At 46.3% G+C, this 18730-nt stretch overlaps 1 protein-coding gene across 3 annotated transcripts in view; it reads right to left on the reverse strand.

Moving 5' to 3' along the window:
* Pcsk5 (proprotein convertase subtilisin/kexin type 5) overlaps positions 1-18730 on the reverse strand; it is a 411377-nt gene that overhangs the window by 22681 nt on the left and 369966 nt on the right. For 2 of the 3 annotated variants that reach the window (XR_007594733.1, XM_050158819.1), the window contains exons 27-32: positions 17882-18085; positions 13444-13524; positions 10744-10827; positions 7565-7760; positions 5361-5578; positions 1842-2078 (exon numbers count right to left, since the gene is read on the reverse strand). Coding sequence is in view for 1 of the 3 variants with exons in the window: in XM_050158819.1 (XP_050014776.1) it covers positions 1842-2078; positions 5361-5578; positions 7565-7760; positions 10744-10827; positions 13444-13524; positions 17882-18085 (1020 nt within the window). In the remaining 2 variants the exon portion in view is untranslated. The remainder of the gene's footprint in view (positions 1-1841; positions 2079-5360; positions 5579-7564; positions 7761-10743; positions 10828-13443; positions 13525-17881; positions 18086-18730) is intronic. The other variant, XR_007594738.1, reaches the window with a different exon arrangement.

Raw genomic sequence — 18730 nt, forward strand, 5'->3', positions numbered from 1 at the left:
TGTGAGAGGACCTGCGTACAACAGGCACTTGCTTGGCAGATGTTCTGGACAATCAATGAGTAATAGCCCACCCTTAGAGGTGCCAGTACCCATCATTTCCTCTACCTGGAATCCTGTTCTTGCAGACATGTGCAGGTTTCTTCCTACAGTCATTGCTCCTTTCCTTTCTTGGTATCTTCCATAAAATCCTTCAAATTTCAATTCCTGCTGGCCCCTCTTCCTACCCTTCCTTTGCTGTCTCCCTTTTCTCTTGACTTGGTGTCCTTAGCATCTTCCTCTTTGAATAGACCATGAGCTCTGTAAGGCAGGCCTTCCGTCTGCACTCTCTCCAGGCCTGGAGCAGCACACAGCACACAGAAGCTCTCTCCCAACCCCCAGTTTCCCTGGATGGAGAGATGCATGGCTTTCCTGTTACTATTATCATCTCATTCTCTCTGCACCAGGTTGGGACCAGAGATGCTAAGTCACTCATCCAGGAGAGAATAGAACCAGCTAGGTGTGGTGGCACATACTTGTAACCACAACTCTTGGGGGACTGGGCAAGAGGAGGGCACATTGACAGCCAGCACAATGGGATTCCATCCAGATGTTGCAGGAGACAGACCCGGATAGGAATCAAGACCCTTAACAAAAGCTCTTGCCAATTCAGCCCCAGGACTCAGGAAAGGTGGTAAGCTACCCCCAGCTTTAGAAAAGCCTGTCTCCTAGGGTGCTTTCCTCTCTTCTTTGAGAAGTCCTCTGATAACGGACAATCTATGGTTTCTGTTTCCTGGTTACTAAAAAGAGATTAAGGAAGATTAATGCCCAGTTGAAAAATAAGGGGGCCCAAGGAACTACAGACCCTCTCTCCTTTCTTGTTTTATTGTTTCACACAGTACTAAGGGTCCCGTGCAGGCTCTGGGACACACTAGGCAAGGGCTTTCATACTATGTTGCTCCCCAGGTCTAGCAGTTCCCTTCTGGGCTGTGTAGTGGCAGAAGGGCCAAATGAGAGAGGAATGGGACCTGGGATAGAAAGTGCTGAAGGGAAGAGGGGCGGTGAGGAGAGGAGAGAGGGAAGGGAGCTGACGGGCAGGTAGGAAGGCCTCTGACGGATGGATCTTTTAAGTGTGTGAACTCATTGGTGACTTGAACCCTCAAGAAGAAACATCAGCTTAGAGCATCCTTTAGAAGTTCATCAGCTCTTGGAAACCATGCATGGAGAACCCTTTTCCATGGGCATGTGCCATTGGTAGGGCTGTGTGATCCATAACTAGCAGGACTCACACTCTCAAAGCTTGTGAATGGTGCAGTTGAAAAATAAACTTTTGGGGCTGGAGAGATGGCTCAGTGGTTAAGAGCATTGCCTGCTCTTCCAAAGGTCCTGAGTTCAATTCCCAGCAACTACATGGTGGCTCACAACCATCTGCAATGAGATCTGGTGCCCTCTTCTGGCCTGTAGGCATACACGCAGACAGAATATTGTATACATAATAAGTAAATAAATATTTAAAAAAAAAAGAAAAAAAAAAGAAAAAGAAACTTTTGCCGGGACTGTGGTGACACACATCTTTCATCCCAGCACTAGGGCGGCAGAGGGCAGCAGATTTCTGTGAGTTCCATGCCAGCCTTGTCTACAGAGCAAGTTTTAGGACAGCCAGGACACAGAAAAAAACCCGTCTCAACACCCCATGCCCCAAAGAAAACAATGACAAAAAAGAACTAGTGTTCAAATTTGACTTCTTTGAGCAGAAAGGGTAAAAGTGTCCTGAGAACTGGATCCTCCGGAGACCCTAGAGCGTGCTTTGTGTGGACAGGCTACCCAGCATCCCTTGCTCGATCCTGCAGCCCGAAAGTCCTTACCTTCGCATTTGTCAGTCCCCTCGTCTTTGTAGGTTCCCTCGGGGCACACGTCCAGACACAGCCCATTGGAGAGAACCTTGGAAGAATCAGCGCAGCCCACACAGTCATCTTCCTTGGGGCCATTGCACTCCAGACAGTTTTTATGGCAGGAGACACACTGGCCCAAGTCAGGATAAAAGTGCTTGGGACAGGAGGGACGGCAAGTGTCCTCGTGCAGGAAGAAGTTGGGCACGCACTCTGAGGAAAGGAGGAAGTAGCAGGTTATCCCCCAGGGACGGGTGAGAAGAATGCATCACTCTTGTGGTGGCCTAGATCATTTCTCCGCTCTCTGAGCCTCTTGACCTAGGATAACATTTGCCCTTCCCCATCCAGTCAGGATGCATCCCCAATATCTAAAAATCCCTGTCTTGGGAGTGAACCCACACATGGTGGCCTGATTATATGATTTTGGATTTGTGTACTGACGTGGCCTGCACCTTCCAGGTGCAAAAAGTTTCAGTGCTGTGGGAAATAGTGAGGGTGGGAATGTTGGAGTCGTTGTTCAAAGACCTGGGGACAATGACTGTCCACAGATAGCAGAATGAAACTAGGCCCATACTTATCACCCTGCGCACAAATCAGTTCCACATGGACCAAAGACCTCAGTGTGAGAGCGGAAACCCTGGGACCGCCAGAAGAAAGCTGGCTGTACGGTACAGCGCATAGGTTCAAAGGACTTTCAGAATGGAACTTCATTCACCCAGGAATTAAAGCCAACAGCTGACAAGTGGGACCTCATAAAACTCAGAGGAAGCAATCAGCTGCGTGAGGAGGAAGCCCACAGAGTAGAGGAGAATTTTTGATAGCTGTACGTCTGACAGGATTAACATCCAGAACATATTAAGCACTCAAAAGAGTGAAAAAAAAATCAAGAAAACAAATGATCTAATTAAGAAAATGGGCTATAGATCCGAACAGAGAATTCTTTAAAGTCTTCCCTATCCTTGGCCAACGGGAGATGCAAATTAGTATTACTTATTACTAGTATCAGTGAGATCTCATCCAAGATCAAGACAACAACTGACAACAGACGCTGGCGAAGACGCGGGGAAAGGAGAAGCCTCACCCGCTGTTGGCAGGACTGAAAGCTGGTACAGCCTAGATGAAAATCAAGGTGGAGAATTCTCAAAAAGCTAAAAGCAGACCTAGCACGTGACCCAGAAGGATAGCATGCCCAAAGGACTCGCTATCCTTCTCAGGTTCTTGCTCATCCAGGCTCACTGCTGCTCCCTTCACAGTAGCTAAGCCGTGGAAACAGACTAAATGTCCGTCACCCGATGACTAGATGATGCCACACTGGAATACTATTGAGATACAAAAAAAAATTCAATCATGAAATTTGCAGGTAAATGGATAAAAGCAGAAACGATGATACTGAGCAAGATACACCAGACCCAGAAAGGCAAATGCTGCATGTTCTTTCATGTTTGTGTGTCCTTTGTCTACATCTTTAGACGTCAGCATGTGACCCAAAGGAGCTGCAGAAGCCAGGAAGTTTAGAAAGAGTGATGGTGGTACAGAGGAGAAGGAGCTCTAGAGAAGGGTCTAGAAGGAAGCAGGTGCTATGCAAGGGGAAAATGAGGGTGGGGGTCTGAACTTGTGGGAGGGAGGGAGGGAAGGTAATTTAGAAACAGAGGAGGTAATTCAGAGAAAGATAAATACCACTAAGGATGCTTGAGAAAGTCTTAGGGAAACCTTATTTTATAAGCTTTACTTTACATAGACACTACAGACATACAGTAATAGGAGAGCCTATTTCTCTCTCTCTCTCTCTCTCTCTCTCTCTCTCTCTCTCTCTCTCTCTCTCTCTGTGTGTGTGTGTGTGTGTGCGCGCGCGCGCAGGTCTATGACACTGAAGGATAATGCTCCCTCAAGAGTTATTGACTAACAAAAATCCCAGGCAAGGAAAACCCCCTTTCAAGTTCCAGGGTTGTCTAAGAGACTCCCTAGTGCCGTATAGGCTATTGTTGCCTCCCAGAATTTGGAAGTTAGACTCTACTGCTGAAGACACCACACACTGTAGACACATGACTTGGAGGATATGATGCAAAATTGATCTCTTTCCATGATGTGGGATCACAGGTAGGAGATGTCTTTAGGAGGTGCCGTCGTTCCCTATTGCTCCACCACCTTTTTTCCCATATCTTTATAACTCTTTCGCTAATCACCTCTGTGATTTTTGTTTTTATATTTGAGACAGATCAGTCTCTTCTATAAGACCTTGACTCTCAGTGGGGTTTGAGGATCTTATCTGTAACTCGGTGCCCTGGGTTAGGAACTGGAGCTCTTAGAAACAAACAAGCAAACAAACAAAACAAAACAGCTGTGTTCTACAAGGCTGGCTGACTGGTTAGGACTGCACTCTTGTGGAGTGTTGGAATGTTGTAGATCCAGAATCAAATTATCTTGGGCTTTCTTTAGCTCCTTAGCCATTCCTTGCCCACCTCTGTGTTGGACCTGTGACTGTCAGGTAAATTCTCTTGGAATGTGTTAATTTAACGGACCATTAGCTCTGCCGACCCTGAAGCCACAGCTGTCATCAGGAGTACATGAAGCCTATAGCAGAGATGTCCTCACGTTGCTGTAACGCTCCTACCGGCTGTTACCACCAGAGCTTTTAAAAGAGCCTTGATTCAGGACTTCCTTTTGCTCTGATTTGGAAAACATATGAACCTGTCACACTGAAACATGGCAAGTAGGGTAACCCGGATCTTTGCTCCTTAGGCCTTGGTCATTCATGTCTGTCCCCAGAATGAACGTCTCTTATTCCCTTTGAGGTGAGAGTTGAGGATATTGGGAGGAACGCTTGTTTGTCTTTAGCTCAGAGTCCCAAGGGAAGAAGCTTATCTCACCCTCTGCGTCCTCAATGATAGGCCAGCAGGTGGCGAGTTTCACTGAAGGCGGAGATTGATTCTTTCTGTTCTCAGATAGGGGTGCTAGCCAGTGGTTCCTCGGGGCCAGGATCCCTTTGGGACTGCCAGAATGTTTTCTGCTTGTTTGTTAGCTTTCTATCAAAGATGATTAGTCTGTCAAGGGCCAATATTGCTTAAATCTCACTCATCTTGTGAAACTTTTACACAAAGAAATTCAAATTTTTTTTATCTTCTCCGCCTAGTAAAGGTTTTGTTTGTGAAGAGCTGCCCCATGCCTCTTCCACATTCCTCAGACTTGGTGGTCCAGAAAGGCCAACCACTTGTCCCATTGCTTTCCTTTTTTTTTTCCCCCCAGAAATTCTTTTAAAACTAGCCAACTGTGAAAGACTGGGGGTGGAACCCCAGCCAATAGGGGAAAGACACAGCACTCCTACATTAGGAGAAAAACCTATCAGGTTTCCTGCTGGGTGTGCCTGCTAGACCAGCTTGGGTCAGGGCACAACCTTTTTGTGAGAAGAGATTGCCTTCGCAGGTTCCTTTAGTTTCGTTCATGTGTTTCTTTGTGCGAGAGAGAGAATGTGCTTTTCCCCAGGATGCTTCCAGGTACCTTTGCAAGTTTCCTCGTGGATGCAGTCCTGGCAATTTTCTGGGCAGTGTTTGCAGACACCTTCCATGGCCACATGCTTTTCAGGACAAGTTTTCAAGCATACCCCGTGGTCTAGGACAAAGTCTCCTTCACAAGAGTGACAGTTGGTAGCATTTCCCTCACACGTTCTGCATGGGAAACTGCAGTGTTCACAAATCCCGTCTTGTGCGTAGAAGCCCCTAGGAAAAGAAGGGAGGTTGCAATTAGGCCAATTAGAGATGAATCTCAGCTGCTGACAAGGAGACTCAGACGAAAAGGAAAGGCTGCTGCTCCTGTCAGTCAAAACACACCCACAAGACTCACCGAGGGAAATAAAACAGAAGGGGTGGTCTTCCTCGGGAACTTTTGAAGCAATTGAATTTGTCTAAAACTTTCTCATTTGTCTCATTTCCTATTTATCCCCAAATTGTCATTTTCTTTTTTCTCTGTTAGAGCTTTATTTTACAATGGAAAATAGAAAAATATTCTAATTCACACTCACACACACATACACACACACACACACACACACACAGAGAGAGAGAGAGAGAGAGAGAGAGAGAGAGAGAGAGAGAGAGAGAGAGAGAGGAGGAGATATTAATAGAGATTTCAAACCAGGCCTGACTGTGGAAACAGCCATTGGCGTCTATCATTTACGGGCTCTAGGATTATGTTTCTGTTCTTATATTTTATTTGTGTGGGGTGTACTGTAGTAGTCTGTGCTCTCATGTATACACCCGTGCGTGTATGTGTAGAAGCCAGTGATTGACATTGGGGCCTTCCTCCGTCATTCCTCACCTTATTTTTGAGACAGGATCTCTCTTTCTGAATCTGCGGTTTATCACTTTTGATAGATTGGCTGACTGGAGGGCTATGGGGATCCTCCTGCCTCTACTTCCTCAGTACCAAGACCATAGGAGTGCATCACAGTTCCTGATATTTATGTGGGTGCTGGGCATTGAACTAAGGTCCTCTTGTTTGTGCAGAAAGTACTGGTATTTATTATTATTGTTGTTGTTGACAGGTCTTTCAATATGTAGCCCTGGCTGTTCTGGAACTCACTATATTGACCATGCTGGCCTCGAACTCACAGAGATCTGCCTGCCTCTGCCTTCTGAGTGCTGGGATTAAAGGCATGCACCACCACTGCCTTGGTACTATATAGTTTTAGACAATACTAAGAGGCCTTGGATAAGAGGTAAGAGCAGATGACAGCTCTTTACCTTTCTTGTTAGAGATGGCTTTAGAAAGTGATCTACCTGGATGATGGCGTTGGAAGGAAATCTGAGGGAAGGAGGGAGGGAAAGGGAAGGGACAGTCACCCCTAAGCTGCTGGTGACTGAGTGGGGAGGTAATGCTGGTAGCCAAGGTAGACAATGCAGTCTGCGACTCTTCCAGGCCAGCCAGGAAAGTCAGCCAAGCAAGGAAGAAGAACAAATGGAAAAGGGAAGCTTCTGGTGAAGCCAAAGTCACCAAAGTCACCAGTGTGAGGCTTCAAGTGGGAGAATTGCCATTTTGACCCAAATTTTGTTACGTCTTGCTAAACTTGTTATTTCTGGTCTGCTGTTCTCTTCTCCACAGGTGACTTTAGGAGACTAAAGGAATTCTAAATTAGAGGGGCCTACAAAAGCATAGCAATCAACATAAGTAGCTACTAACACTATTTGTAATTCATAACTCATCCACTTGGAAGTTAAGAAGAGCTCGTGCATTTGGGAAGCAGAAGAGAACCGAGAAAATTCAGTTGTCTGTACAAGGTGGGAAAAGAATAGTCAGGCCCCACACATCATGTTTTGGTCAGCGAGGAGCCTCATGTGTGACAGCCCATACCACAGACGCCGTGTGTAGGTGGCTACACTACCCAGGCTTGTGTAAGAACAGTGTGCCACTCACCCGGGAATGAGACTGCCTATTGACACCTCTCTGAAAATATCCCCCACGGTTGTGCAATGCCGGCCACATGGCCGCTGTCACAGAAATATGAGTCCAGGTGCTGACAAGTCACAGGGAGAAGTGGGTGTCTGGCCTTAGGTATGCTTTGGCTTCTGTGGGCCCACAGTGAGGCCACAATCAACAAATAACATTTAGTGGGTGCTCTGGCTGTGCAGAGAGCGTTCTAGGGAGAGGAAGGAGCCGCTCTGAGGTGCTGTGGAGAATAAGGAGCACAAAGGGAGGGAGACACTTACTCCGGGCAACTGTGGTAGCAGCGGCCCTCATGGAGGAGCAGAAGGTTGTCCGGCTGACTTAGGCACTTCTGGCAAAGGTCAGCCCCAGTGCAGGAGGCACAGTCTTCAGCACAGTTCTCGCAGCTGCCGCTCCTGAGCGACGGCCATGTGCCTTGGGGACAGGAGGGAACACAGGTCTGCAGCCACAGGTATGTACCTAAAGATCAGGGCACGAGGGGAGGGCAAAGGACAGTTGTCATGGTTACTCCTGCTAGCGCACACGCCACCCAGAGGACTGACACCCAGAACGGCGGTCTTTTCTCTTTCTTTCTTTCTTTCTTTCTTTCTTTCTTTCTTTCTTTCTTTCTTTCTTTCTTTCTTTCTTTCCTTCCTTCCTTCCTTTTTTCCTTCCTTCCTTCCTTCCTTCCTTCCTTCCTTCCTTCCTTCCCTCTTTCTTCCTTTCTTTCCCTTCCTTTCCCTTCCTTTCTCCTTCCTTCCTTCCTTCCTTCCTTCCTTCCTTCCTTCCTTCCTTCCTTCCTTCCTTCCTTTCTTCTTTTTGCTTTTTCAAAGTTCAGGTATTTGGAACACTATTTCAGGCTTATAAAAATATTTATCTATCTATTTACTTACTTATTTTTATTAGTCCTTTAGATTTGTTAGACCTTTGGGAAGGAGATCAGCCACAGGGGGTTTTGCCCTGCTTCTTTTATACAGTCTGACATTAGATACTGCTCACCCCAGGGCTTCCCTTTGTCCTGCTGATGAGCCCTGTCATCTAGGCAGTCACATGTGAACTGCTCCATGGGACCCCCTTTCTTTCCACCCAATCTGTGACGGGTGAGGCTGGCATGGCAGTGAAATTTCCAGACATCCTCCCCTTCAACACACACTCCATTTTCATGTGTGCTCATCAGAAAGGACATCATTGTTATTCTAAAAGGCAAATGTGGGCTGTGAGATGGTTCAGCAGGTACGGGCCATTGCTGTCAAACCTTATTAATGGAGCTTAAGGCCTGGAAACTACACAGTGGAAGGGGAGAACCGACTCCTGCAAGTTTCTCTGATTCCCACACATGAGCTGTGGTATGTTCACACCCACACTCAGAGATACATAAATGTACTCCTTTTTTTTTTTTTTTTAAATTAAGAGGTTAGGGAGAGCCCAGTAAAATGCAAAGGTAAGAACACGAGTTTGAACCCCAGAACCCACATAAAAAGCTGTGTGCAGTGGTGAGTGCTTGCAATCCCAGGACTAGGGACATAGGGAAGGGAAGATGCTGTGCTCGTTGGCCAGGCAACCAGCTCAGCTGAACTGGTGAGCCCCAGGCCAGTGGGACACCTATCTGAAACAAAATGAAATGAAACAAAACACCAACTTGGAAAGCCATCTTGAGGAACAACAATTTGACCTCTAGCCTCCACACAAGAGCACGTGGTGGGGGAAGAGACAGAAATCTTTAATAAATAAATAAATAAAATTAAAAAAAAAGAGCACGTGTACTGGTGCACACCACACACACACACACACACACACACACACACACACACACCCTACAAAATTAATAAATGATGTAAGGATAAAAAAAATAGGGTCAGATGTATGGTGGCACATGCACTTGGGAGGCAGAGATATGCAGATCTCTGTGAGTTTGAAGTCAGCCTTCTCTACATAGTAAGTTTCAAGCTAACCAGAGCTACATAGTAAGATGGTTTCAATAAATAAATAAATACATCCATCATGTAAAAATAATAATAACAAAATTCAAAACCATCTCAACTAAAATTCTAAAGCATCTTGTTTCTGTTTCTGGGTGTGGCCGCTCATATTTCCAGCCTTGCTGCCTCTACCATTTTCAATGCTGCCTCATGTCAGCTCTCACGACAACAGCCCCTGATTCAGGGCGTTAGCCAAGTCTCAGCTGCTAGAGGCCAGCCCAGATCCGGAATACCAAGTCAAAACTGTAGAGGGAAAGGTCTTGAGGCTATAAAAACCTTTATTACAGTGTATTGTTGTGATTCTCCATTTTATTATTGATTGTTGTTATTCGTTTATTGTGTCTGATTTGTAAATTCAAGTTTATCATGGGAAGTATGTATAGGAAAACAGTACACACAAGACTTGGTTCTACTGTGGTTTCAGATAGCCATAGACTTTTCTGGAACCCATTGCTAAAGAATAAGGGTTTGGCAGTATTAATAACATTACACATTTATATATGGCTCTTATGCTAATTTTTAAAGATGCACTTTTTATTTTATTTTTAACTATGTCTATGTGTGTCTGTGTGTCAATGTGTATGAGTGCAGGTGTCCATGAAGGTAGATGCTGGGAACTGAGCTTGGGTTCTCTGCAAGAGCAGTATGTGTTTTTTTTTTTTTTAAATGGATTTTATTGAGCTATACATTTTTCTCTGGCAGCAACTTAAATGCCCCTTGAGTGAAGAATGGATAAGGAATATGTGGTACATTTACACAATGGAGTACTATACAGAAGAAAAAAGATGACATCTTGAAATTTGGAGGCAAATGGATGGATCTAGAAAACATCATATTGAGTGAGGTAACCCAGACTCAGAAAAACAAATACCTACTCACTCATAAGTGGTTTTGAGACATAAAGCAAAGAAATCCAGCCTACAATTCACAATCCCAGAGCACTCAGACAACAATGAGCAGTGTGTGTTCTTATCTACTGCACTGGGTCATCTCTCCAGCTCTTAAAGATAATTTTTATGGGAGCATAACACTACATAGGCAATCTATCCTGAGGAAGTTATCTATGCCAAGGATTTCTATAAAACGGTAAGATCCAGGAAATGGGCTGTTCTGTTGCCCCTTCCCTTCCCCTCCCAGTACCAAGAGTAGACTTAATGATGAGGGAAACCACAGTGTGTTCATCCTCATACTTATCCTCGTCTTAGATAAAAGAACAAGAAACTGTAAAGTACCCCAGATTCCAGAAAATTCTGTGGCCAAATCAACCCAAGCTTCACCATGCTTTTGGAGTAAGAAGCATTTCTTTGTCCCAGAAGGCCCGTTTTTGTTGCTGGTTTGTTGTGTGCGTCCCCCAGAGCCCCCACAATGGGAGGATATAATGAGACTAGATCAGTACTGTATGCCTGAACACAAATCTCCATCAGCGTGCACGCGTGATGATGGTATGCGGGTTCGGATCCCATCACCTCCCCCTCCACACTGACCTGCTGGACATGAAGTGCAGAGAGTTTCAGATCCATCGCAGGTCTTACAGGAAGAATGGCAAGGTTGATATTGCTTTGTGGCATCTGTATGGGCAAGGAAGAAGTCAGACTTGGCCTCATCGCAAACTGTCACAGTAGTGGAAGAGGCCTCACTGTAACTCAGTCTTCGTTCTTTTCAATTTTATACTAGCTAACTACTGGCTACCACCCTGTAGAATTTATTCATTATTTTCTAAAATTCTTGCCTTGGAAACATTGTCAAGATTTCCCTTGTAACCGCTCAATGACAGAAAAATTATAGCTTATAGGATAGTCATCATACTATGAGCTAACACATCACGCTGCTTTCACATGTTTGGACCATGTAGGCGAATGTCTGTGTGTCTGTGTGTCCATATATTTGTGTGTTTGCATTCTCCCTCTAAGAGCATCTGAAAGAAAGCTTTTCCAGAAAGCCACCTTGGAAAGCTTGTGGGACAGTTTTTCATATACACAGGGCAACCTCATCCACCCCATTCAGGGCAGAGAGATCTTCCCAGTGCACCACCCGCAGGGAAGTCTAGCTTCTCTGATCCCAATGGCCCTGACCCCTTCCTCTCTCCTTGACCCTCGTCTACTTCTAGGAGCCTGGTAGATGGCTCTCTACTCATGCCTGCCAACCCAGCTGGACAGCTTATGTGTAGGGTAACCATGGATACAGTAATCAAAGTCTCAGAGTCCTATTTTCAAGGTCTCCAAAATGAGAGAAAATGGTTCCTCCCTTGTAGAACTGTGAAGCTCAGGGAGGCAGTGTGTGTCTTGTTTAATGCTGTGGGTGTGTGAAGTCCTTACTTACTGCTCGGTGAGACAGTGAGTGAGGTCCTTACTTAACAGGGCTCAGTGAACCAGTGTGTGGGGGTACTTACTTAACACAGGGCTCAGTGAGACAGTGTGAGGTACTTACTTAACACAGGGCTCACTGAGACAGTGAGTGAGGTGTTTAACACAGTGACTGAGTAACAGACCTCCACCTTCTCCCTTTCCTGTTCTTTCATCATTCTTCCACTCCATTTCTGAGGCTGCTCTCATTTCTCTTTTATTTTCTTAATCCACACTGGGACGGGAACCAGGGGCGGGCCTGGTTTGTTCGGTGTCTCTTGTGATTACAAAGCCGCTCAGCCTTGTTGGGGAAGAGACCAGAGTGGAGTACAGATAGGGCAGAGAGATATGACTATGTGGATACACATGTGCCGTATGCACATGTAATGCACGCTATAACATACATACACATACATAACGCATGTGTCTATAGAGCCGCACAAGCAGTCACATCGACTGGCAACAGCAGTTGTCCCCAAAGTCCACAGGCCTCTTTCATTTTGCTCCCAAGGCCTTTTCACCTGTTTCACCTGGAGACAACCCGTGACCATAAGGAGAGGCCGAAGGAGGGCAGCCGCATGCTAGGATGCTCAGAGTTACAGTCATCTACACTGTATCTGGCCACAGGCTGATTTTCTGTGGACTTTCTCATTCTGTACCGAAGGGTTTTTATTCACAAGGATATGAGCTTTATTTTTCATATATTTGTGAAATTCAATAGCTATCCACACGTACATATTTGTAATTATCTATATATTTAACATTCTGGCCATTTTGCTGTTTTCACTGCATAAACTTGGTATAGAATTCTGCAATGTTCCCTAATGTCCAGCAGAGGGAGCGCTGAACAAGCAGTTCACAGTAATTAGACCACAGCATCTAGTAGGTTAGCCAGTCAGACGGAGTAAGTTGTAACTTTATTCATGGTTCACGTTTTTAATCCCACTCCAGAAATTCCAACCTTGCTAACACAGATGAAAAAGAGGGGAAAAAAAGGAAAAGGAAAGAAATCTCTTCAGCCAATTAAGTGGTACCTCTTAGCCGCAGGCAACTGTAAAAAAACAGGGCCTTCTTATTCTTATAGTAAATAATTAATAGTCATATAGATCTATATCTGCACACTGAATCTATTCACACTGTGCATCACTTTGCACTATGGGTTTTGTTTTTATTTGTGTTTTTTTTTCTTTTTTTGTGACAGGGTCCTGCTATGTAGCCTAGGCTGTCCCTGAACTTGTGAGTCTCCCACCCCAGCCTCCTAAGTACTTGGCTGACAGACGTGCTCCATAATGCTTGACTTGCCTTTTTGCTTTTTAAACTCATCTTTTGGAGAGCAGGCCTTGCTGATAAATGAGGAACCTCTTCGTTCCTTTTGACAGCTCTGTAATAGTTTCCTCTACGGATGTGCCAGCCTTCATTTCTTTTATCATAGCCATTTAGTTTTCCAGTCTTTGCTATTTTAAAGGACACCTCGGTGTCTAAGAAGGCCTATGTTGCTTCTTTAGCCTATTAAATATTTGCAGGGATGGAGCCTGGTGATGAAGCCCAGGGGCTCGTGGTTGCTAGGTAGTTCCCTGTGGCTGAGCTCCCATCCAGCCATACGGCTCTTTGACGGTCTTTCCCAGACACAGTCCTCAGTGCATCGAGAATGGCCTTAGATGTGACAAAATCCTCTGCCATTGGATCGCACAGATTTCCCAAGTGTCCACTGCCTTCTTATGGCCCTCCTGTCTCCTCTGTCATGACTTCCGTATCCCCATTGTCCTGGCCTTCTGACTGCCGGGCTTGCTTTCTGGAGATGGCTGTGGGGTGGTGACCATCTCCTCCCTATTTCCCTGTTACCTCTTTTGACTTGAACTTTCCACCTTCGTTGCTCCTGCAGCAGGTTCTTCACCATAGATGGGTTTTCAGTGGGAACAGCTTCTTTTTATTAAAAAAATAAAGTGTTTGTTTTAGCGATAAAAGAACTAGGAAGAAGATAAGCTTCCCCTATGCCCCCACCTCCCAGAGATGTCTGCTGTGGATTCTTCACACACAGATCCCCCCTGAGATGTGGACGGTGGAAGGACTTGTGGGATGCAGTCATTCGCACCCTCTGCGCGTAGGATACTGAGCCTGCATGAGCCATTCAACACTATCCATACAATAGATGCTTCCTCTTGTCACAGCCTTTGAAGGCATCTTTTTAGAATCCTTTACATATGTATTTGTATGAATCCTATTTCATTTTTTGGTTACATTTGCAGATTGCTTGGCCCCACACATCCGTTGTGGTTCTTATTGTAATGAAGCTACAGGCACATCTTTGAGGGAATGCACTTGTGGCCGGTCAGGACTCTGATTGTGAGGGGTCCTGGCTGGTCTGTGGATGCCTGCTCTCCGGGACTATTTTTTTCTAGACCAATACGATTCTTCGATGTCCCTCACCCTCCCGCCAATTGTTTTCTTTTGTAACCCTGTTGTGAACTGGTGTTTTGGTTGGGACAAAGGGTCAGGAAACAGGACCCCTAATGTTCTGTGGGATGTAAAGGTTTCTCGGGTTGGAGAGGATGGATGCAGTGGTTTCATGCTCTCATTTTACAGTCGAGGGAACTGAGGCTCACAGAGGAGGAAGAACGCACTCAGGGTTATGCTACAGTGAACAGCCAGGCCAGGATTTGAACGCAGGGCTCTCTGTTTCTAGAGCTACTGTTCTTACTGTGGGTTTTTTTTTTTTCTGCTATCCATTTGCAGTGCTGGGATCTAACTCAGGGTCTCACGCACAGGAGGCAACTGTTCTCCCATTAAGTCACACTTTAGCTTCCAGGTCTGTCCATCATGAAAGCCCACGTCCACTAGAGAGGCTCTTGAGCAATTAATTTCAATTTGAAAGTCATTTGAGAGAGATCAAAGTGGAGCTCGGTTGGGGAGACAATGCTGATTTGCAGCGTTGCCAATTTCGGTGATGGAAACATGTCTGCCATAGCTAATTTTAGGCGGTCAATGGCCTGGCAACACACAGTTCCTGGATGCATAACAGCCAGCACAAGCCAGTACAACCGTCCCTTGTGGCACTGGGCCAAAGGTTTGATTATCCCAGAGGGTGTGTGCTCTTTACATTCAGCTTTCCTATTGGTTAAGTCGCTAAAAATGCCACCATCCTTCCTAGACGAGGCAAGCACACACAGAGATGGACGAATCCCTTCTAGGAATTTGTGGCATCTTCAAAGTTACCCACAGTTACTATCACACAGTATTTATCTCTCCATGAAGAGGTTGACTTTCCTCCCACAAAGTCCCAGACTCCAGTATTTCCCAGAGCTTAGGAATGAAGATCAAAAGGACAGCTAGTGGTGAGTGGCTAGGATGTGGTCAAAGATAAAACGTTTGCTCACCAAGCCGCGCTTTGTGGATTAGTCCTTGCTAGCAATCTCTAATTAGAGCCTGCTATGACCTGGTTCTAATCAATGAGGGAAATAGGTGGGCCGGGGCACTCTCAGGCATGTTTGCTGGAACTTTCTGAGACACTGGAGGGGAAAAATGCTTTAACAGCGACTGGGAAACTGTTCCCGTCCTCAGGTCTGGTAAAGCTCTGTCTCTGGACGCTGATGTCTCACTGCCCCTGGACATGGTGACATGCCGTCACCTATTCAGAAGGATCCCTGTCATTTAGGAACACTGGCCCAGGACATCGTCACAGTGTTAGTGAGTGGGACCCAGGGCCTTCCTGGGACTTTTTTAGTGGCTGGAAAACACAGTAAAGCTTGCCATCCTTGAAACTCAAGGATCTTGGCTGCAGGACTTGCCTGGCAGGCCTTGGTGAGTTTGCCACCCTTGGACTCTGGGGAGAGGGGAAGTCATTCTGGGGAGAGTTGACAAAGAATGGTGGTGGCTCTTCCTCACTCTTGTTATTGTCCTTCTGATTAGCCACAGAGCTAAGAAAAGAGTGACCACAGTGTCATTCAGTCTCAAGGTCACTTCCCCAAGCACACAGAGACCTCTGAAGCACTATCTGAGTATGACCTTCGGATCCCAACACGGTGCTGTTTCTGTTGGAAGGAGCGAGCTGAAGCTCAGGCTGTCCTAGCATTCTACCTGCGTCTGAGTCTGTTTTTTTTTTTTTTTTTTTTTTTAAGTCCCAACGACAAGGCTGAAAACCCGGCTGGTAACACCTAGGCCGCTCCATTCTCTCGTCAACACCCTGTGACTTGTTCCAGGCTTCCTCGAGGTTGACCTAGGATGACTGACATCTGTTCCTCATCATCTGAGAGGTGTGGCTAATTAGTGCTTGCTCTCTGGAACGCTCCACTCTCTTATTACACTCCTGACCTTGTTTTTAGGGGAAGAAGGCAGGAGAGATGTAGGCACTGGTGCCAAGCCTCCCCAAGGTTAGTGGGATGCGTTCCCCATTCACTACGCACTCGGTGCTGCAGCTGTACAGGGAGGGTGCGCCGCCGCGGCTTCACCTTGCTTAGCGAGAAGACGCTCCCCAACAATTCTCTGTTAATGCTTTGCAGTCTGATTTCATAGATCACAGAAATGGAAAGTGCGGCTAGGTCATGGACTTCGTTGCTTTTGTCCAGCCGCAAGAAACATTCTCATCTGCTCCCAGACTCCCTTATTGGTGGGAGGCCCCCAAAGAAAATAAAACCTTTCTCATTGCAAAAACATCACATTGTGATCACAGGGGGCTGGAGGGAGAAGGAAGCCTGGGTGTGGTGCTCCCACAAAGGGGAACAATCAGAGTCTGATTTTTGCTTGCAAAATGCGTAGTCCAGTTGAAGAGACATGTAATCATTGGGGGAATCGAGTCGGCTCTGACTCTCTTGGCTCCCTGCACCTTTTCATCATCTGGACTCCAGATAAAATACAGATGTTCAGGGCAAGAAGCGCAGCGCCAGACTGTTTCCTTCTTGGCTTCTTCTACCTCTTAAAGCCCGAATGCCAGACCAACTCGTTTTCAGCATTTGGGTTCAGCTATAATTCACAGAAGATATCCCAATCTGGATTGAGTAACTTTCTTCTTAGCCCTGTGTCGGAAACAGCCTAGGGTGCTCTGGCCTTTGGATGTTGTCTTAGGAGAATCAGATGAGCAGAAGTGTCACAGTGGACAGCAGCTATGACACCTGTCCCCTGAACCCAGGAGGGACCTTCCTCCTTGTCCTGTGTGGCCTCCTACGGCTACCACTGTCACTGTACGGAGTGGGCTCTTCTCCAGAAATTTGGAAATACCTTTATTTTTCATAGTATAGCTGAATGTGAGTCAGACTGCCCAACCCCATAAAAAGGACTTGGGATTTTAGCCTTCTCCAACATGGGGATGTTGTAGAAAGATTATAATTGCCTCCAAGGAAGCCCATAGTGGGGTTGCAGAGGTGAGGAGGCCAAGTCTAAAAATGCAGAGAGGGATAAATATCAGTCCCTCACGCCTTCTTGAAGACCAAACCTTTCCCATATGCACCTGCAGAGTGCAGCGCCCCTCCCCACCCAGCCATGCTGAGGATCAGACCCAGGACCCCATGCACAGTAGGCAAGTACTAGACCCCTGAGTTATGTGCCTCCACCCCTGACAGCTCTCCAGCAAGCTGACCTGCTTAGCATCAGCTCCAGGTGTCAGGGTCACTGAAAAGACTGCCCTGGGGTTGAAGGTTTCCTTTATTGTAGAGATACATCACATGATAGAAACTGTTGTGAAGCCTTTGAGAAGATGGGAGGTAGGCCACTGCCCATGGTCCTGGGTCTCTTATCTCTAGATCAGTCACATCTTGCCCTCTGCTTTGCTCTTGCTGGCCACATGCCTACTTCAGCTACCTACCTTTGTGTCCCACAAACTCCCGGATTCTGTAAAATAGCCCTTCTGCACACTGTGAATTTGTATTTCTTTCATTGGTCAATAAAGACGGTGATTGGCCCATCACCAAGGCAGGATAAAGCTAGGTGGGAAAATCAAACAAGATACAAGGATGAAAAGTGTGGAGTCAGAGAATCACAGAGCAAGATGGGCACTCCAGACTGAGAAAAGGAACTAAGCCATGTGGCAAAGTATAGATAAAAAGGAGTTAATTTAAGTGTAAGAGTTAGCCAGTAATAAACCTGAGCTATCAGCCAAGCATTCGTAATTAATATTAAACCTCTGAGTGATTATTTGAGAGCAGGTGTGGAAAAGAAACATCCACGAACACCCTGAGACTTGGGGGTCTTGGAGCAATCGTGATTCTCCCTCAAAACCCTTTTCTCAGAAACAGTGCTGAAGAGGGAGGAAGCAGAGAATGCCCTGGGCCTCCTTCTGCCAGGTACGTACCGTTCCGGAAATTGCCTTCCCCCTCTTGGGGCCCTGTGCGCCAGACACACGCCCCGTGCCACAGCTGCAATCCTTCTTGACAGCTGCTGCATTGGTTGTAGCCCAAGCCGGTACAAGTCTCACAGGCCCAGTGGCAGGGCTGACATTCTCCCAACTCTTGGTCTCCATAGAAGCCAGGGCCACAATCCTGCACACAGCTGCCACCTTTGGAAGATGGGGGAGGGGCATGAAGAAGGGTCTCTGGTCAGCTGGGCTTCTGGTGCTATTGAAGGATTTTCAGGACTTTTTTTTTTTTGCATGTGTGCAAATCAAGATGGCTTTAGGTTATCTCAGTCAAAGACTATGTTCTAATAAATGTAATACTCTTTTTCTCTTTTTAATTTAAATATGAATTTGCCCTCAGTTAAGGGCAAGGAACTTTGAATGAAGATTTAACACCTCCGAGCCTTAATAAACTACACATAAAATGAGCCTATGAAGAGAACTCTTGAGGCGCACGCCTTTAATCCTATCGCTTGGGGGGCAGAGGCAGGAGGGTTTCTGGGAGGTTGAGGCCAGCCTGGTCTACCTAGCAAATACCAGGACAGCCAGGATTGCATATATAGACCTTGTCTCAGAAATAGAGAGGAGGGAGGAGCTGCTGAGAGATGGCTCAGGCCGTAACGTGGTTGTCTTGCAAGCACGAGGGCCTGAGTTTGGATCCCTAAAACTTACCTTTAAGTTGGGTACCCTGGGTATGGTGGGACCCCCTGTAATCCTAGTGATGGAGAGATGGGGGAGAGGCGGAGACAGGTAGACCCTTAGAAGTTCATTGGCCAGTTAATCTAGCCTACATGGCAAAGTTCCAGG

The sequence above is a fragment of the Alexandromys fortis genome, unplaced genomic scaffold, assembly GCF_014885135.2.
Source record: "Alexandromys fortis isolate MF-2015 unplaced genomic scaffold, M_Fortis_MF-2015_v1.1 scaffold_10, whole genome shotgun sequence".
Classification (NCBI taxonomy): Eukaryota; Metazoa; Chordata; class Mammalia; order Rodentia; family Cricetidae; genus Alexandromys; species Alexandromys fortis.